The 14,969-nt window shown below is 61.9% G+C and overlaps 1 protein-coding gene across 1 annotated transcript in view; it reads right to left on the bottom strand.

The window, feature by feature from the left end:
- Positions 1-3,897: 3,897 nt before the first annotated feature.
- EPHA10 (EPH receptor A10) overlaps positions 3,898-14,969 on the bottom strand; it is a 41,433-nt gene continuing 30,361 nt past the window's right edge. Inside the window, 10 exon segments of the mRNA XM_025419869.3 lie at positions 3,898-6,477; positions 6,599-6,754; positions 7,737-7,930; positions 8,131-8,280; positions 8,467-8,670; positions 8,886-8,947; positions 9,379-9,564; positions 10,224-10,349; positions 10,464-10,525; positions 14,050-14,158. Of these exon segments, the coding sequence (XP_025275654.2) occupies positions 6,363-6,477; positions 6,599-6,754; positions 7,737-7,930; positions 8,131-8,280; positions 8,467-8,670; positions 8,886-8,947; positions 9,379-9,564; positions 10,224-10,349; positions 10,464-10,525; positions 14,050-14,158 (1,364 nt within the window). The 3' untranslated portion in view covers positions 3,898-6,362.

Raw genomic sequence — 14,969 nt, 5'->3', positions numbered from 1 at the left:
GAGAGCAGCTTTCCTTAGAGCATCCTCTCCCCATTCAAAGCAACCCCTGCTAGATCACTCCCCTCTGTTCCGTGCCTCCCCCTGGTCGGCAGTTTACCTTGTACCCGCTGCTGTGGGGTTGAAGCGAATAAAGGCACAGCTGCGCTGGCTCGAGGGGAGCATGGGCCCCAAGTCCTCCCCTTCCCCAGGGTACTGGAGGCAGCGCCAAGAGGACCTAGAGTTCCAGTAAACACTAGGTTCCTTCTTTGCCCTGCAGGCTTCCTGCTATTTCCAGAAGCCCTCCTTTGTGATTCCTGTTGGAAGAACAAATGTATGGCCTTTTGGAGAGTTAGGTCCCATTACTCCTACGAAGAGCTACTTCTTGGGATGTGCATGGTAGGACCTCCCCCAAGCGTCGCTCATTCACGTGTCGCCCATTCACCGCGTCAGACACGCTTTGTCGCTCAAAGGAACCACGGTGCCCACTCCCACCGAGGGGTGTGCGTGCAACGGAAGACCGTGTGTCCACGTCCACATGGGCACCAGCTCTGGGACGCGTTTTCCCGACTTCACACGCTGCCAGCTGTTGACCCACACCTAAGACGCAGCATGACACGTGCTGAAGATTTTACTAGTAGGCGCCTCCCGAGGCCTCAAATGGGTCCGTTTGCTCAGAACTGGGGCCCACGCGGGGCTCTGCACTCCACGGGAGCCTGGAATCCAGTCTGCTCTGGCTCGGGTGCCTCCTGCCTTCACAGGATGAGGCCTTTCCCCAGGCCCGCCTGCCCCGCCGAGGCACCTCCCTCGGGTTAAACGAGCCCCTCCCCCTTCATTTGCCTTCCACACTCTGCCATCGTCTTTCCCTTCGACGACATCAGGGTCTATGTAGTTGGCATCTTCCGATGATGCCTCAGATGATGCATATGGTGGAGAACATAGCACAACCCTTGGCACTGAGATACTGGGAAGAGCCCAGCTCCCCGTCTGCAGATTTTCAGGGCCATGTGTCACCATGTGCCATCGGGTGGAGGCTGAGGGCACCCTCCATGGATACACCCCTGCAAATCCTGTCTCTCAATATTTCACCGTGCCCCAGCCGACTGTTGGGGATGCATGCAGTGGGCGAGGGAGGAGAAGGGCCCGGAGACAACATATCTGGGAGGGGGTGTAAGGTGCTTGCGGTGGGGAAACCTCCTTTTGGTTTCCTAGTTCTCTTGAACCTCCTCAAGCAGTCTTAGTCAAAGCACATTCCTTGGAGTCAGACGTGAGAACCATAATCTGCCCACAAGGTGCTGGTAGGCACCACGAGGTCATCTATGAATCCGTTTCTGACTCTTCTCTGCTGCCCCAAGGCCCCAGGGGGCCCGGCTACTAAAATGGGCTGTGAGGCACCCTGGGGAGATTAGCCAGGGTTTGTTTGTTTGTTTGTTTGTTTGTTTGTTTGTTTGTTTCAAGATGCTGGCAGAAGGGGGAGTCTAGATGGCCAAGGGTAGGTACCAAGAGGTTTAAAGAGAAGGCGCCATACAGCGAGGAGGCCTTGAGTCCCGAGCCATGTGAAGGGGGAGGTGGGAGGACCCGAGTCCAGAATTCAGCTGTGGTTTTGTAAGGGCAGTGAAGGCGCTACATGGTCCCCCTGCGTCCCCCCCGCTCCCCGGGCCCTCCTGCATCTCTCCAGGGACGAGGTCAGGTGGAAGGTCACTGGACTCCCAGGACACCTAGCATTTATCCCTACTGCTCTGCCTTTCGTGCTCTTGACTTAACACTCCCCCATCAGGCAGTGAGGTCCTAACTTCCTAGTGTCTGCCCCCCACCCCGTGGGAGCTGGGTTCACTGAGTGACCCAATAGCTGGTCACGCCGCGTCAGCAGCCTTGCTGCCCAGACATGAGCATTTCGATCCCCAAGCACATGCGCATGTCGACCCGTTGCCTTACGCCTTGCTAACAGTGACATTTAGTGAGCGCTTACAGTGTGCGGGGAGTGTGAAGTGTCGGAGGGGGTCCCCCCATTCTTCAGCTCCATGCCTCTACTGAGGCAGACGTCGTCAGTGGAGCAACACTGCTGACGCCCCCACCTCCTCCCTCCCCACTGCCCCGGGGAGAAGAAGCCACTTAACTGAATGGAGTAAGCTAAGCTGCTTGAGCTGGCGCCACCTGGCCTGTCCCCCAGGTCGGCCTGTTCACAAGCAGGGTGCACACTGGTCTCCCCACCCTGCAGGAAGTTGGGGAGAGGGGCAAAGCTGCCCGTGCAGAGGAGGCTTGCAGCTTCCTGGCTCAGCCTGGGACTGGGACTGGGTGGGTGTAATTCGGGGAAAGGCACCTTGTCCTGATACAGCACGACTCAGTCACCGAAGATGTACGTTTTATACATTTGAACATCTCCGAAATTGGGACGCAGCTTCCAAGCAGATGGCACGACACAGTCGAATTGGCTCTGATGTTTTCCTAGTGGTACATCTCACACTCGGTGACGGCATCTTAGATTCGAAGAAACATGGTAAAGCAACAGCCCACAGTCAGCCTTATCAAGGAGCTGCTGCCTTGGGCTCCGTCTGCCCCCGCGAGTGGCGCTCAACTGGTTCTGAGCACAGGAACGGAGGAAAGGGGGCTTATTTCCCACCACCCCACCATCCCAGCACCCCGGCACCCCAGCCCGAAGCACTTCCCGCAGCCTGACGAGGCAAGAAAATAAGACACCTTCTCCAAGCCGGGAACACGCACAGCCCGGTCCAGGGAGCGCAGAGGCTCTAGCAAGCCGGAAAAGGCAAGGGCTCACGTGGTACGTGTGCGTGTGTGCACACATGCGAGCACTCAGCCCGCATCCCCGCTTGGCTCTGATCACTGTCTCATCCCACCTTCCTCCCTTGTGGCACACCCCAAAAGATTCCCCAACCCCCCTCCTCCATCCTCTCACCCGGCTCTGTCCCCCACAATTAAGGCCACTACTAGGGGTTGAATTATGTCCCCTCAAAATCCGTATGTGGAAGTCCTAACCCCGGGACCACAGAAAGGGACTATTCAGGGACAGGTCTTTACAGGGTCATCAGGTTAGAGTGGGGTCACTAGGATGGGCCAGGCTAGGACCCCTGGTGCGCCTCTGAAAGGGGAAATCTGGACGTGGAAGGCGGGGTGCAGACGCAGGGAGAAGCAGAAAGGCCTGGGACGGGTCCTCCCGAGTCCTTGGGAAGAGCCCACCCTGCCGACACCTTGATGTGGGCCTTCCAGCCCTGCACCCCAATCCCGGGCCTGCTGGATGACCAGCTCTGTCGTGCAGGCTGCGGCCTGGGAACGAGCACCGCCCTCCCACACCTGCTGCTCACGTGGCTTCTCCACGCTGCACATCACACTCACGGCTCCTCCCCTCCATGGCTCACTGCTCCCCGCGGGCTCTGTCCCCGGCTGTCTCCCCAGAGCTCCCTCGGCTCCCCCCTGCTAGGCCCTGGCTTTGCCCCTTGCCCCCACCCCCAGGAACCACGGCCCTCAAAGCTCCACCTCTAGCCCGCGTCTGTGCCAAGCTCCAGACCCGGCACCCAGCCACCTCCTAGGCACCCCCACCTGCACAACCCACAAGACCCCAAACACATCCAAACCAAGCGTGTCATTTGCCGCCTCACGCCCCCGACGCCTCCCCACCTGCTCCCCTCCCCGTGTATCCCGTGCATCTCAGAAAAGGGCCCCCACCCGGGTATTGCCGGGGGAAGCCTTCCTGGCTTTACTACTCCGAGACCAGGTGACATCCTTCTCCACGCTCCCAGGCCACCCTCCCTAGACTGAGAGACCTATCATGGCAAGGGCCATTCAATTCGTCTCTCCACAGAGGGACCTCAGTCCTACACTCTGGCGACACCGCAGGGCGGGTCGGGACGATAGAAACCCTCCCACATAAGCTCTTAAAGGTCAAGCAACTGTCACTGAAAGAGGTACCTTATCACAGACAAGTTTTTATTACTTTGTCCTGCATATAGAACCCACGAAATATAAAAACATCTCCGGAGTTAAAGGAAACACCCCTCCCCGCCATGCTGCCACCAGCCCCTTCCCTCCCTGGACGGGCTCAGATGGGGGAGCTGGAGGGTTGCAGGCCACCTCCCTCTGTCCAGTGAACAAGTTCCATATAAAAATAGATCTGTTGAGGGCTCCCAGGGAGCCATCAGCCCGCATCTGTGCAGGGCAGAGGTCTGGGACCCCTCAGGATTGTGGGACCTCACTCCTCAGGGGAGGGGAGGTCTACCCTGGACACCGAAGTCCTGCCAACACAGCCAGGGGGCCCCTCCGCAGCACAGCCAGGGGATGGGGAGGGGCCCTGGACCTTTAGAGCATGACTGCTGCAGCTGGAGATGGGGATGAGGCCCCCTCCACCCAAGGCGGGGCCCCTGGTCCTCTCGCCAGGTCCTTTCCAAGCTTGTGGGGGGAGGGGGCAAGCCCAGAGGGGAGCTGGCAAAGGGACCGGACCCTCCAGCCCCATCAAAGGTGGAAGCATTATCTCAAGCTCCCCCTTCCCACCTCATTCCCTCAACATCACTGGCTAGGGCAGGTGCTTGGAGGGGGGGTGCAGAGGGAGGGGCCCCAAGGAGAGAAGAGCTGCTGCTGGCAGGGTGAGGCCAAAGGCACTGCTGTGAGGCACTGTCCCCCACCGTGGGCGCTCCCCAAAAATCCGCTGCATCTTCCCGCCCCCAGGCTCCTTCTCATGCTAGTCCCTCTGCCTGGAGGCCTCCTGTCCTAGGCCCTGCGTCTCTCGGCCTGCACAAAACTCCACCCTGCCCTCAGGAGGGACACCCCCACCCCCACCTCCAAAGCCTCCTTCAACTTCTGCATCAGCCTCTCAGCCGAGAAGCCTTTCCAGACACAGGTGCACGTGTGCGAATCACGAGGGTGTCCATCTGCCCTCGGGCCCACCGGCCCACTGACCCCGAGGTCTCCCATGGGGCCCGGGGCACTTCTGGAAGGTGCCCTTGCCCCACCCCCGTACTTCTCAGTGCCTGAGCTTCTCCGCCCACCTAGGCTGAGCCCTCCACGGGCCAGCTCGATGATCTGTTCACCCCCTACTTCTCCCCCTGTGGCTCCTCCTTCCCACCCATCCCACCCCCACCCACACGCAGCCAAGTCCAGGGTCGGCATAGGTCAGGGGTGACTGGGACCAACCCAGCCCCTGGAATCCCGGCCAGATCCAGCAGCCTTCCTGCCGTCCTATGAGAGCCCTGGCCTCATGATCTCCACCACCTCGGGGAAGCCCTTCTGGGTCAGGAACTCTGGGGTTAGCCCAGGGTGGCCACTCCTGCCAGAGTCCCCCAGAAGCTGGAGGGAGAGGGTGCTGCACAGGAGGCTGAGTGGTGCCCAGGAGACAACTTGCGAGAGGCGGCCACCTCAGAGTACCCCTGGGCTACCTCGGGGAAGGGAGTTGGCATCACAAGGTAGGACCAAGGACTCTCTCTCTCTCCAGAGCCAGGCCCAGGCCCGGACTGGGAGTCGGGGGCATGGGTTCTGACCGCCCTGCCCCTTTCCTATCTGCACAGTGTGGCTCGGAGCCTGTCAGAGAGAGAAGGTCCACCTCTGAGGGTCTCTTCACCATCCCCTGAGGCTGGAGAGCAAAGCTCACAGGTTCTCCAGGGAGAAAACATCTCCCCTCATGCTCCTCTCAGATGTCCCCCCTCCCCCCACCCCGACCAGTTGAATTTATAAAAGGAATGCACAGGGGAGGCCTAGCTGGGTCTCAGGGGAGCACCAGAACCTCATGATGGCCTAGCCAGGACCCTCACCCTCACCCTGAGCTGTCGGCCCAAGGACAAGGGAAGCAGAAATCAGCTCCTGAGTCTAGGGCCTTTGGGGTCCAGCCCCTGAGCTCAGCACCACCTTCTTGGCCTGGGCCTTACCACCAGTGTGCAGACAGGGCCAAGCCCAAGCACAGGGAGCGGAGGACCTTGCCCCTCCAGGCCCTTCAGGATGGGCCGCCAGGCAGCTCTGGTCCCTGCTGGGTCTCATGGGAGCATGTTAGGGACCCATGCTGCCAATAGGCTGAGAGGTCTGTGTGGAAAAAGGGGCACCCCCTGGGGTGGGCCCCAGGACCCAGTGGGTGTGGAAGACAGAAAAACACGAACCAGGTGATTTAAAGCTACGTCTTCCCTCCCCGTCCTGTCCCCCTTGGTCCCTGAGGCCCGGCATCTCCTCCTGCTAGTAGCTCAGGGGTTCTCCCCAGGGATTTAACCCTTCTGGCCAAGGTGTTCAGACTGGGGCAAATGGGAGGACTAGGCAGTGAAATGAGGGGAACCGTGGTCCCGAACAAGCTCTGGGCCGCAGTGCAGGGAGAGCGTGCTCACTTCCACACCGCTGGGGCCCAGCCTGCCGGGGTCCGAGTCAGGGCAGGGGTCCTGGCTGCAAGGACGCACTGTTCACACCTGCACCCCCTGGCCTTGCAGCTGGAGCACCCGTGCCCGCAGGGCGCTGATCCCACTGAGGAGGGCCTCTCGATGTTCCGCCGACGAGATGCCCAGGTTCAGCAGGTCCCTGAAAGAAGGGCCGCTCAGACCCAGCTGGCTGAAACCCCCCTCTGCTCTCTGCCCCCGACCGCCAGGACAGGGAAGGACTCCCAGGCAGGTAGGGGCAGGGCCCCGGGCTCCTGACTCACTGGGCAGCCATCGCAGCCACGGCCTCCAGGCTCCCGTAGCCACCTGCAGCGAAGCTGTCCTTGTAGCGGCCCAGGTCCAGGGCGTCCAGCCACGCGCCCACGGAACCGAAGGAGGGAAAGGTGGAGAAGGCACGGTCCGCCAGTGGGGTGGGAGGCCTGGGGAGCAGAGGAGCTGCAGTCAGTCCGCAGCAAGGATGGGTGCCCAGACTTGGTCGCTCTGCTGAGGAGAGGCCAGCTGAGAAAGGATGGGCGACCGAGCCCCCGGGCAGACCTGGCTCCACGGGGTGCGAGGCATCACCAGAGCAGGTGAGGGCTGCAAGATACCTGGGCAGGTAGGTAGAGAGAAGGTTGCACCTGAGCCCTGTAAAGGTCCTGGGCGTATATGGACCAGCCTGGGTAGGGTAGGACATTCCTAGGATGCTTTGGGAGGTGACCCATGTTATATTTGGGACAACTAATGCTCATTCCACTCATTTTATAGTCGGTGGTCACTGTACGGGACGTGTGAGGCAAAACCCAGGACAAGTAGAGTGACTAAGAAGGATAAAAATTTACATGTGTCTGAGGCAAGCAGAATATCAGATTTATCTAGGGCAACTGGGTAAGCAGTCATACCTGGACAGGTGTGGTAGGCTGGGGTGGGGTAGGAGGTGGGGTAGGACTGGTGGGGTAGACGAGGTAGGGTCGGACAGGTGGGGTAGACCAGGTGGGGTAGGCTGGGGTGGGGTAGGCCAGGTGAGGTAGACGAGGTGGGATAGGACAGGTGGGGTAAATGAGGTGGGATAGGACATGTGGGGTAGGACAGCTGGGGTAGGACAGGTGAGGTAGGCCACATGGGGTAGGCCAGGGTGGGGTAGAGTAGGTGGGGTAGGCCACGTGGGGTAGATGAGGTGAGATAGGACAGGTAGGGTAGGACAGGTGAGATAAGAGAGGTGGGGTAGACGAGGTGGGATAGGATGTGTAGACGAGGTGGGGTAGGCCAGGTGGGGTTGACCAGTGGGGTAGGCCAGGTGGGGTAGGGGGTGGTTGTACCCTGGCCATGCAGGGAGGCCACCCATGGAGAGGTGAGAGGTCGGCCGTATCTGGTGGTTGGGGATAGACGGGAGTGTACCTGGGACAAATGAGGCTTCAGCTGTACCTGGGAGAGGTGGCCGTGGCACACTTTGGGGGTTCTGGGTCCTGCACCATCTTGCTCAGGATACTGTGGATCTGGGAGAACCTGGGCCGCTCGCCCGGGTCCTTCTGCCAGCAGTCGAGCATCAGTCGGTGTAGCAGGGAGGGGCAGTGCCTGGGGGGTGGCAGCCGGAAGCCGTCCTCCACTGCCTTGATCACCTGCGCCGCGGAGGTGGAGGTGAGGGGCAGACAGGAAGCTTGAAGTCCCTCTAGCACAGGCACACAGCCCATCCGAGGGAGCCCAGGCAGGGACCGGGCAGGACCGGAAGCAAGTGGATGGACAGCGAAGAGGGGCCTGGGGCCCAGAGGTCAAAGGGCAAGGGGCAGAGGATGGGGGGGTGGGCCCTGAGGTCACTCACGTCTTGGCCAGACATGTCCCAGTAGGGCCGCTCCCCAAAGGCCATCACCTCCCACATGACGACACCAAAGCTCCACACGTCACTAGCAGAACTGAAGTGTCCAAACTGAAGCGTCTCGGGGGCGGCCCACAGCGCGGGGCTCCGGCCACTCTGCGGGCGGGGGGCAAGTCAGGGCCAGCAAGGGACGGGCCCGCACACCCAGGGGCCCACCTCACGGAGCCCCAGATCCAGCCCCACCTGCCACCCTCCCAGCTGCATCTCCAGGGAAGGCACCCCGTGGTGTCCACACTGGCACTTATTTGGGGCCAACTGGGTGGAGGGGCAGGGACGCCTCACCATGGTGGTGTAGACAGCCTCTGCGCGGTCCCGGGGGCCCCGTCCAAAGCCGGAGATCTTGCAGATAAGGCCGCTGGTGACCAGCACCCGGCGGGCTGCCAGGCCCCGGTGGACGTAGCCCATTTCCGACAGATACTTCATGGCTGACGCCAGCCCGGGCAGCAGGCCCAACAGCTGCCCAGCCGCCAGCTGGCCTTCGTGCCGCTGCAGGCGGAAGGGCCACACATTCAGTCCCCTGGGGCTGCGTGACCCCGGGAAGCCAGCTGGCCCTCCCTGGCTCTGCCCCGGGGCCACCAGCTCGGCCTGGCCAGCGGGCAGCTTTTTGGGGAATGATGCCGAGTGCCAGTCCCCCCAAGGAGAAAAGTGAGGGACGAAGCACAACAGGGTCAGCGGTCGCCCCTGGGGCCCAGGCCACTCACCCGCAGGAAGCCGTCCAGGGCCCCATGGCTCATGTACTCGGTGACAATCATCAAGGTGCTTCCTGTGCCCAGGGATAGGGAAGGCGCACTCTAAGTTGCCTGCTCCCCTCTGCGCGCACACATGCACCCTCCCACCCCCTACCCCTCCCACCTGCCCGCTCCCCCGCTACCCGCCCCCCTCCCCGCCGGCGACCGGCCAGCCTCCCACATGCCCCAGGATCCCCTAGGCCAAAGAACAGAAGAGGGGACATCTGGAGGAGGACAGGGGCCAAGGTCGAGGAGCTGCAATAAGTCCGCTAGGAAAGGTCACCCGAGGTCCAAGCGACACATTCCCACAGCGTCACTGCAGGGCGGAAAGGTCGTTCAAGGTCAGAAGGGCTGAGTCAGTGAAAGAAAGCTGCAGCCTTGTCTGCACACTGGGCAGCTTAGGGGCTGGGGAAAGGGCCTAGGGGCCCCCCTGCCACCCCCAGGCTTCCGGAGCACGCAGTCCTACCTCGGGTGATGACACCCTCCAGCCGCACCACGTGGCTGTGGTCGAACTGACCCAGGGTGAGGGCCTCGGCCAGGAAGCTGAGCCTCTGAGAGTCGGAGCAGCCGTCCCTCAGCGTGTGCACGGCCACGGGCAGCTCCTGGCGGCCGGGGAGCTGCAGGCAGCCGAAGGACAGCTCCCCGAAGCGCCCTGTGGGGAAAGAGCACCTCAGACAGTCCCCTGGAGCTCACTCACCCCCCCCCCCCCCCCCCCCGCCGCCCCGCCAACCCAGGCAGGGCGAGCAGCTTCTGGATCATGCGGGCGGTTCGTGGCCTGGGGCTCAGAGCCCCCGAGTTCAAACCTAGTGAACTGAGTACCAGCCATGTGACGCGGGCTTCGAAGTCGCCACCTCGGCTCTGCACGAGGCAGCTGTCGTGCCCGTTTTACAGACAAGGAACGGGTTCAGAGCATCGAGGCATGCACCCTTGGTCACACAGCTGGGCAGTGTAGACCAGGACTAGCACTCAGGTGTGTCTGGTCCCCAAGTTTGCAAATGCTCCTCCCCAAGCCACAAAGGCCTGGGACCACACCTCTGCCAGTGGCAGCCTGCAGAGGCTGGCCGGGACAGGGCTAGAGTGACAGGGGCACGGGGGCACCAGGAGAGGGCAGGAAGGCAGGATCGCAGACCCCTCCGCCATCCCCTTCCCCGTAACCTGGTGGCTGCGGGTCCCGTTTGGTGCGGAGCTGGCCCTCCTGGGCAGGCTGGGACTGGGGTGAAGGCAATGAGGGAGGGCCTGGGGGCAGAGGTGGGGTCGGGGGGCAGGTGGGGGCTCTTGGGATGGACAAGGCTTCCTGGCTGCCCGGCTTGCCTGCTCCTAGGCTTTTCTCCAGTGTGACGGTTTTTGCATCCAGCTCCTTGGCGAACAGATGAACGGCCTGCAGCGGGTCCCCACAGCTCTGGGGGTCTAAGAACGTGCGGCGGGTGGGGACTTTGACTGGAATGCAGGGAGAGACAAGGGTGGGCTGGAGGAAGGGGGTCGGCCGGGGGCGGGAGGGGTTATAAAGGGCGGCAAGGAAGAGGGCCACGAAAGGGCCAGGCGACAACTCACAGTGGAAATACAGCTCCTCCTCGTCATGGGCGTCCTGACCTCCTTTGCCGTAGGGGCAGGGCCTGGGGAGGTGCAGAGTCATGCTTTGAGCCACGCGGCCCCAGCCCTTCCCCTCTCACCAGCGCCCAGGGTGGCAGCGCCTTATCCCTCCAAGACCCTTAAGGTCTGTGCCCTCGCGGAGGGACCTTCTTGTCTTATTTTGAAAGCTCCTCCCCGCAGTTGACAGACAATGCCAGCCCCAGACCTAACTCCTCACCCCCATCAACACTCCTAATTAGTTGCACTCAGAGCCACAATTGCACACTCTTGCAACTCCCGAAGCGCCCGAATCCATACCCCCTGACCTTGAACCCAAGCCGCCTGCCTGAGAACAGGTGAGCAATCGGGCGGCCCTGGCACTCATGGGCAGCCACGGTCTAGCCAGGGAAACAGGCCCTGAGGGTCAGTGGCAAGCCCGCTCACAGGTCCAAGTGGAAAAGAAGGGCGATGTGCTGGGGGGACACATAGCAGATGGGCCTGACTCGTCCCAGAGCATCCAGGATGGCTTTCCGAGGCAGAGGTGGCCATGGACCAACGGACTGCGTCACCATCAACAGAGCCACCGGCTGGCATCAGGGGCTGCTGAGCAGGGCCTCGCTGGCCCAGAGGAGAGCCCCCGGGGGCGCTGAGCAGGTGAGCACCGTGACTCAATCTGCACTGTAGGAAGACCACGCTGGCGTAGCTGTTGTCCCTGCAGGACCTGGCAGTGGGTCGGCCTACAGCGTGAGCATGGGCTCAAGTGATGCGTAGGTGCTGGGGCCGCAGGGCTGCGAGCCTGCTAGGAGGCAGAAAGGAGGAGGGAGGGAGAAGGTAGGCATGGCTCTGGTGTTCTGGGTTGCCTGACAGTTGGCGGTGGGGCCATTTATGGGGACGGGGAGAGGAAAAACTCGAGCCCAGCCTATGGGAGTCTGCAGAGCCCACGGAATAAGAAGGGAGGGGTGCAGGGTAGGGAGTTAGACGTGAAGGTCGGGGGGGGGGGTGGTGCTGGAGGAGAGGTCTGCTCTGGAGCTCCAGTGCGGGAGCTGGGGCATCGTCCAGGAAGAGGACAGAGCCTGGGAAGTGGGACTGTGAACAAGTCTGCGGATCCCGACGTTTAGAGGCCGGGTGGAGAGGAGGAAGAGGCCATGGAGGAGGTCACAAAAGACCCACCAGACAAGTGGAAGGGAAACAGAAGGCAAATCAGGGGTGGCGACGGACGTCACAGGAGCGAAGGAAAGAAAAAGTGGAGCAGGGGAGGGAGATGGCGAGAGGGCCATGTTTCTAGACAGATGGGAAAGGGGGCAAAGGCTGTCATTTAGGATCAAGTGGTCACGATGGTGGTCAGCAGCACGGGCTCTGGGGCCTCACGCAGGGACAGGCTTCCCAGATCCCCCCACTCGGTAGCTGCAGGACTGGGTGGCTCAGATTTCTCTTTAATAAAATCGGGATAAAGACAGCCCCGCCTGACACAGCACAGGTGTGCGGAGCTTACTAAGCACTCCATAAGTGTCCGCTGTTATGTGGGGCAGAGGGGGACATTAGAAATAGTAGGGGATCCCTGGGTGGCTCGGGGGTTTAGCACCTGCCTTCAGCCCAGGGCATGATACTGGAGTCCTCGGGATCGAGTCCCACGTCAGGCTCCCCACATGGAGCCTGCTTCTCCCTCTGCCTGTGTTCTCGCTGCCTCTCTCTCTCGAATAAATAAATAAAATCTTAAAAAAAAAAAAAAAGGAACATAGGATGCCTGCGATGGAGAGAAGGGGTGGGCTTCAGAACACAGCAGGGAGGGCTAAGAGGAAGGCACTTTCCCTCGAGCAAAGGGAGCGGATGGGCGCAGAGACAGCTGCGTGTGCGGACCTGGGGACCAGGAGCCAGGCGGCCCATGATGCAGCGAAGGAGCAGGTGCAGCAGATATGGCTGAGGGGGCAAGTGGAAAGGACAGGCCACCTGCGGCGCATAAGCGGATGGGCCAGACGCAGTACCCGGGGTGATGGCCGGGTCCGTGGCAGGAAATGGGAGAGGAAGGTGGAGGTGGAACGAAGACAAGGTCCTTGGGAATGAGGAAGCCAAAGAACTGAGAAGCCAGGGGGTGGGACGGGTCGTCTAGGGGCCACTGAAGTCCCCAGAGTGGTGGCGGGACCTCCACGAAGGAGGAGAGCATCCAGGAAAGGCGGGTGGGGAGGAGGGGGCAAGGCTGAGCCAATGGAGGAGTCGCAGAGGACCCGAGAAGCTTCCCCTGGACAGCACCCTCTGGCGAGAAGTGGGATGAGCCAGCGTGGAGCAGGGAGGGGAGGCGGAGAGGAGGACACCCGGCACACAGCCCGTACTGCAGGGACTCAGAGATGTCAGCCCGAGCGGCGCAGGACCGCCACCTGTGCCCATCAGCACCTGACCCGCAGATCCTGCCCATTTCTGTGCCATTGGATTTCGAGCAGGTGTGGAGACCGACCCCCGGCTTATGCTATCTGCCTGAGCACACCTGTCTCCCAGGTGCTCGTGGGCAGCTGTCCTGCACTGTCCCTGCCCGGAGGGGTGTGAGGAGCCTCCTCCTGCACCCCCTGAGCCCCTGAGCCCCTGAGCCCCCAGCCAGGACAAGAGGCTCTCAGCTCCTGTCCATTCCTGCTTTTCCAACAGGCCCAATACGGGTGTCTAAGCCCCAGAAAGGAGCTCCCTATTCCTGCCCTGCCCCCCTGACTGTCCTGGCCCCAGGCAGAGGGGCTCCTGCACCGCCGGTCAAGGCGCTCCCCTCCTCGGTCACTTTCAGCGCTTCACCGGAGGCGAAGCTGCCCCTGCAGCCCACCCACAGGCAGTGAGACGCTGAGGGGAGGAGAGGGCTCCCCAGCAGCCATCCTCTCCTCTGCTGCCCGCCCTCGCTCCAGCCCATCACATGCAGACCTTCCGGCCCCCAAGTCTGCTGACCTCAGCCCCAGCCGGGCACCTCTGTGCGGGACCACGTGTGGCCCCGGGGAGGAGGCAGGTATACATGCCATGAGGTTTCCGCTGCGTGCAAAAGGACTGGAATCTTCTCTGAACCAAACTCAAGCTCCCCACCCTTCCCCCTCCTCCCATCCCCCTTCTCTGCCCACTCTCCTGCAGGCTTCCTTCTGCAGGGGGTGGTGGTGGGGGGCTGGTGTATGAGTTCCCCTCCTGTCCTCCCCCCTCCCACACACACAATTTCTGCCTTTCTTCCCTCTGCCTGTGTTCAAGGGCCTCGAGATCCCTTGCGGGCAGGGGCTGGGGGCCTCTGAGCGCCTCTGGAGAATCCTAATCGCACTGGAGCAGCCGGAGCTGGATTCCATCCTCAGTGATGCCTTCTGACATTTAATGAGTTAAGGAGCTAAATCCCCTTCATCCCAGAGCGGCTGAGGCTGAGCAAGCTGCAGTGGCTGCCGCAGGAGCAGGGAGTGGGGGAGGGGCCTGGATCTGCACCGCAGCATGCTGGCGTGTGCAAATCTGCACGTGTGCAAACGCAGGTACAGGCCGCGGGGCCGTGAGCACACGTCCGTCCGTGGGCACGGGGACCCCACCCACCGGGAGTCAGCCAGGCACGCGGGGACCAGCCACCTACCTTCTCCACATGGCCAGCACGCTCATCACGGAGCCCAGGACCAGGAGGGCTGAGACGGTCACCACGGTGACAACGACCGCAGGGTTGTGGTCCCTGGGCCCGGAGGTGGCTGGGGGTAAAGCAGGAGGCTGAGGCAGGCAGAGGGCCAGGCTCCTGGGGGCGCCCCGGGGCCCAGGGAGCTTCCTCCTCTCCCAGGCTCGGGCGCCTCCACTGCGCTCCAGCTGTGCGACAGAGGACCCCAGGGTCCGGACAGGCAAGCCTGGGCCTCCCTTGTCGCCTTTCAGTTGGACACCGTAGCTCTGCAGGGGGAGCGGCCACTCACGGAGCTCCCAGCCGCAGGCAGTTACAGTAAGAGTTAACATTTAAGGTCCTGTGCCCCGGGGCCTTAACTAAACCATCCCGTTGCACCTGCACCGTCGCACCTGCACCGTCACAACAAGCCAGGCAGGCCGTGTTGTCTCCATTTCACAGCTGGGTTGACCGACATTGATATAAGTCACCTGCTTTGTCCGAGGCCCCACGACTAATAAATGGTGAACCTAAGACTTGAACCTGATTCCAAAAGCCTCTACGGTGAACTATTTCCCCAAGAGAGGGGCCCCGAAGACCCCAGGCTCTCAAGCCCATCTATCTATCCCTCCATCCCTCTATTCATCCATCCAACATGTGGATGACAGGCTGGCGCCAGCCCTCGGGACACAGTGATGAATGGCCCAGAATCCCTGCCCCAGAGGAGTGCTCAGACCAGGGAGGGAGACAAAGTCCTCGCTGCAGAATGAACAGACACAGAGAGCTGAGCAGAGGCTCACCCGTGTCTTCCTGAAGCCTGAGAGGAAGGATTCGCAGATAAGGTGGGGCATCTGCCCTGGGCCTGGGAGCCCGGAAGGGTTTGGTGGTGCTGGGGCGCCCACGCTAGGTCT

The sequence above is a fragment of the Canis lupus genome, chromosome 15 (assembly GCF_003254725.2).
Source record: "Canis lupus dingo isolate Sandy chromosome 15, ASM325472v2, whole genome shotgun sequence".
In the NCBI taxonomy this organism is placed as follows: Eukaryota; Metazoa; Chordata; class Mammalia; order Carnivora; family Canidae; genus Canis; species Canis lupus.
The sequence above is the reverse complement of the archived record's forward strand: the minus strand, read 5'-3'. Positions and strand labels throughout refer to the sequence as shown.